General features: G+C 41.4%; 1 protein-coding gene across 1 annotated transcript; it reads right to left on the bottom strand.

Annotated features, from left to right (window-relative positions):
* Window positions 1–1,105: 1,105 nt before the first annotated feature.
* Window positions 1,106–3,571, bottom strand: LOC129267676 (potassium voltage-gated channel protein Shaw-like). The gene is made up of 2 exons (XM_054905315.2): window positions 1,728–3,571; window positions 1,106–1,276 (listed from the first exon to the last, which is right to left on the bottom strand). The coding sequence occupies exons 1-2, from the start codon at window positions 2,175–2,177 to the stop codon at window positions 1,106–1,108; spliced, it is 621 nt and encodes a 206-aa protein (XP_054761290.1). The 5' UTR covers window positions 2,178–3,571.
* Window positions 3,572–4,140: the final 569 nt, after the last annotated feature.

Genomic DNA, 4,140 nt, shown 5'->3' with positions numbered 1-4,140 from the left:
GTCGGTTTGGAATCGGTTTCGGTTACAGTCACACCAACGAAACCGACTCAAGACCAATCAAAGATATTACGTTTTTACCAATGACATACCATCGGTCGGTTTGGAGTCGGTTCGGTTACAGTCGCACCAACAAAACCGACTCCAGACCGATCAAATCTATTACGTTATTACCAATGACATACCATCGGTCGGTTTGGAGTCGGTTTCGGTTACAGTCGCACCAACAAAACCGACTCCAGACCGATCAAATCTATTACGTTATTACCAATGACATACCATCGGTCGGTTTGGAGTCGGTTTCGGTTACAGTCACACCAACGAAACCGACTCCAGACCGATCAAAGCTATTACGTTATTACCAATGACATACCATCGGTCGGTTTGGAGTCGGTTTCGGTTACAGTCACACCAACAAAACCGATTCCAGACCGATCAAAGTTATTACGTTATTACCAATGACATACCATCGGTCGGTTTGGAGTCGGTTTCGGTTACAGTCACACCAACGAAACCGACTCCAGACCGATCAAAGCTATTACGTTATTACCAATGACATACCATCGGTCGGTTTGGAGTCGGTTTCGGTTACAGTCACACCAACGAAACCGACTCCAGACCGATCAAAGTTATTACGTTATTACCAATGACATACCATCGGTCGGTTTGGAGTCGGTTTCGGTTACAGTCACACCAACGAAACCGACTCCAGACCGATCAAATCTATTACGTTATTACCAATGACATACAATCGGCCGGTTTGTAGTCGGTTTCGTCGGTGTGACTATATAGCATATAGAGGGTTTTCGCTCCACAGCGCACGACGGATTCAAGAATTCGAAATCGTATTGCCAAATGCCTTCATGACAATGTACAACCGAGAAGTCTTTGTCGAAAGTTGGTGAATCAAAACAGCAGTTTCGTGCTGGACTATGGACGAACAATATAATTGCAATTTGTCGTCAGCCCCAAAACTTAGGACGAAACTGTTGCTCCTGTTCATCAATTTTCGACAAAGACCTCCCAGCTGTTTCATTGTCATTTGCGGGCATGTTCAATACATTTAGTGTGTTCTAGAATTCGCACTGCATCGCGATGCGAAACGAGACTAGGATCTTACCAAAGCCGCTCGGGAAGAGTAGGGTTCCTCTAAGAGGGTCCATATCCTGGGTTGCCATTTCCTGTACCACTGGTTCTTCTCTGTTTCCGAAACTTCCTCGATTCCGAAGATTTTAGCGACGTCTTCTTCTTCCTCGTCCTCGCTTTCGAATCCAGCACCCTAGATAAGACAGTATAAGACAAACAATTTTACTGAGCAATGGTGTCATGATGTTGTCTTTACACTCTTGAATTAAGGCAAATGTCGTTGGCAACACATTGTTGGTAAGAACTTTGCCCCAAAAGGGAAAATCATGCCTAAGATGAATTGAACTATTTGCGTTTAATGAAAGCGCCACGACTTACTACCTGTAGTCTGAAATGGTTTTTCGTTTGTCATGGGTAATAACCTAACTCACTTAACTCTTAAACTTAAACTGAACATAACACCATTTATCTGTAGTAGCTTTTGTTATGTTTTGTTTTGTTAATTGCACTTTAGCCTGAAAATAGCACCGAACCACAACATCGTTAGCCTGTAATTTTAGTGTATTTTTCATAGGTAAGGTTCTGACATTCTGCATATTCAGGGTGCACTTTACACTAAGCCTCCCCAAATTAACACCGTTTACCTGGAGTTTTTGCAGTGTTTCTTGTGCATCTCTGTGCTGGGTGTAATGCGACCAGCAGCACGGTTCAATCTGTTTCTCATCAATCCCCCAAAACTGAAGTTCCTCCTCAAAAGCCGGGCCGCAGACATTACTCGGCGCGTGGAGCTTGCCCGTTCGATAGTAGTTCAACACCGCTTCGAACATCGTCGGGTGCCGGTCGAAGAAAAACTCACACGTGATCGGGTCGTAATCCGCCGTCGTATTCGTGATCGAGACCGTCGTCATCCACGCGAGGCGGGTATCGGGGATGTTGCGCAAGGTCGATTTGTACGTCTCATGGCGGATGCCGCCGACGTTGATACGGACTTTGTTGTCCTGCGCCGCCTGGGCTGCCCGCATGGAGACGAGTCTCTCAACCGCTGACTCGCCGTCCTCGTCCTCCTCCATTACTCGATCCAATGCGACATGCATACCTCCTCAAAATTTATCTCAGATGTTATTTTTTTCTTTTGAAGTAATCAAAACGGATCCTTCTCTTTTTCAATTTCGCTAATTCAAAACCATGATTCCTTCCACGACTGATAATGAAACATAATTATTCATGATCACGGTTATCAAACACGACTCAGAAAATGTACATCAAATAGTAATACACTTTCACATCCATTAGAGAGTAATAAAAGAGACTTACTGAAGTCCCAGAAAGATAAAATTAGCTTTAATCCACAGTTATATAATCAATATTGTTGCGTTCCATTGTAGATAGCCAGCAATACCACCAACCACCACATCCACCGTATTCGTCACCAAAAAAACCTCCTAGAAATGTAGGCCTAAACACTTCGAAGTAAATACCGCCATGTCGCAAAGTAACCACTTCCCTCTTCTACGCGAAGCTACCAGCAATTCTTAACGAGTCGGGTAGACAAGGGCAGAAAGCCTAATATTTACGATTTGATGGGCTGCTGGAGGATTAAATTTCGGGCGTCATCAATGTCATAAACTTCAACAGACAACCCAAATATAAAATAGATATTGGTTGACTCTGCGATGCCACTTAATCAATTCATACCTTCATAAATTATGACGGGCGCACTTGAAAAACAAAAAGAAACAAAGAAAGCTAAACTTCAGATGGGTCGTGGTTTTATATGTCAAGATTTCTTTGTAGAGCGCCTTGTCAATAAATCGTTTAGAATATGATTCTATATCATAAATGTCATCAAATATGTTTTCAGCTAACGCGTCAGCATTGAAAGTGAACTATCATTATTTAAACTCAATTGTACTTTCTTGTTCTACTATTTTGGCAGTTTTATCAAAACAATCAGGGTTGTTTTGATGATTTTCTTCTTGTGCTTTGAACCTGAGGGGAGTTTTATCTTCTTTATCTAAAAACACACACACACACACGATGTGTAGTGTCGAATTCGAAGTACTATGAACCGTTTTGTTTCTTTTCAACTTTTCAGCTTACCAACGATTCGCTGCACTTTTTAACAAATCATGACGCTTCCATTTGAGAAATATGATAGAGATTAAACTTTAGTAAGGTCCTGTCTTAAAATCTTTCAGCTCAGCACAAAGTATACGATGACGAAACGCGACTGAAGTTTATACCCGTAGGCCATGCACGCACCACGAAATCTTTATTAATGAAAGTGAATTTTCTTGATTAAAATCCTTCAAAAATATCACCACTAGAATGTAATTCCACAGGAATATTGCTTTTAGTGTGAATAAAGTTAAACAATCAATGTAAATGCAACAATATATCCATGATATATTCCGAAATTCGAGGTGATTACGCGAAAGAAAATTCCAGGCGAGAGTACAAAAACCGATAAAAGTTTATTTATCCAATATCTAACGTAGATATTGACGGATCCAAGATGGCGGCCGGCGGGAGAACTAACCCAGGCTCGCTCCTCCGTCATCGTGCCACCTGATTGGTCAATACTAGTGTCACCATAGCGATGACTTGCAACACGAAAAGCACCTGTCTCTCATTGGGCTGGAAACCAGTATGCTGCTTGAGCTTTGGCCATGTCTGCTGGGGGCGTTTCGTTGGTGTTGTTTCTACTCCAACATGGTGTATTAAACAACCATTATGGGGTGTGAAAGAACTGAATGACTCGGGCAAAACGTGATCAAATATTTATTATGTATATATAATTATCGCTTGTATGATTATGTCTTCGAAATATATTTTTCTATTAGAAATTAGGCAAATCAAAAGTAAAAAAACACATCATTTGAAATAGAGGTAATCCCTAAAACTTTTTTTCCCTCTTCTTCTTCTCCTCCTTCTTCTCCTTCTTCTTCTTCTTCTTCTTCTCCTTCTTCTTTCTTCTTCTTCTTTAAGTTCTTCTTCTTCTTCTTTAACTTCTTCTTCTTCTTCTTTATCTTCTTCTTCTTCCCCTTCTCCTTCTTC

Source organism: Lytechinus pictus, chromosome 9 (assembly GCF_037042905.1).
Source record: "Lytechinus pictus isolate F3 Inbred chromosome 9, Lp3.0, whole genome shotgun sequence".
Classification (NCBI taxonomy): Eukaryota; Metazoa; Echinodermata; class Echinoidea; order Temnopleuroida; family Toxopneustidae; genus Lytechinus; species Lytechinus pictus.
This window is presented reverse-complemented; position numbering and strand designations above follow the sequence as displayed.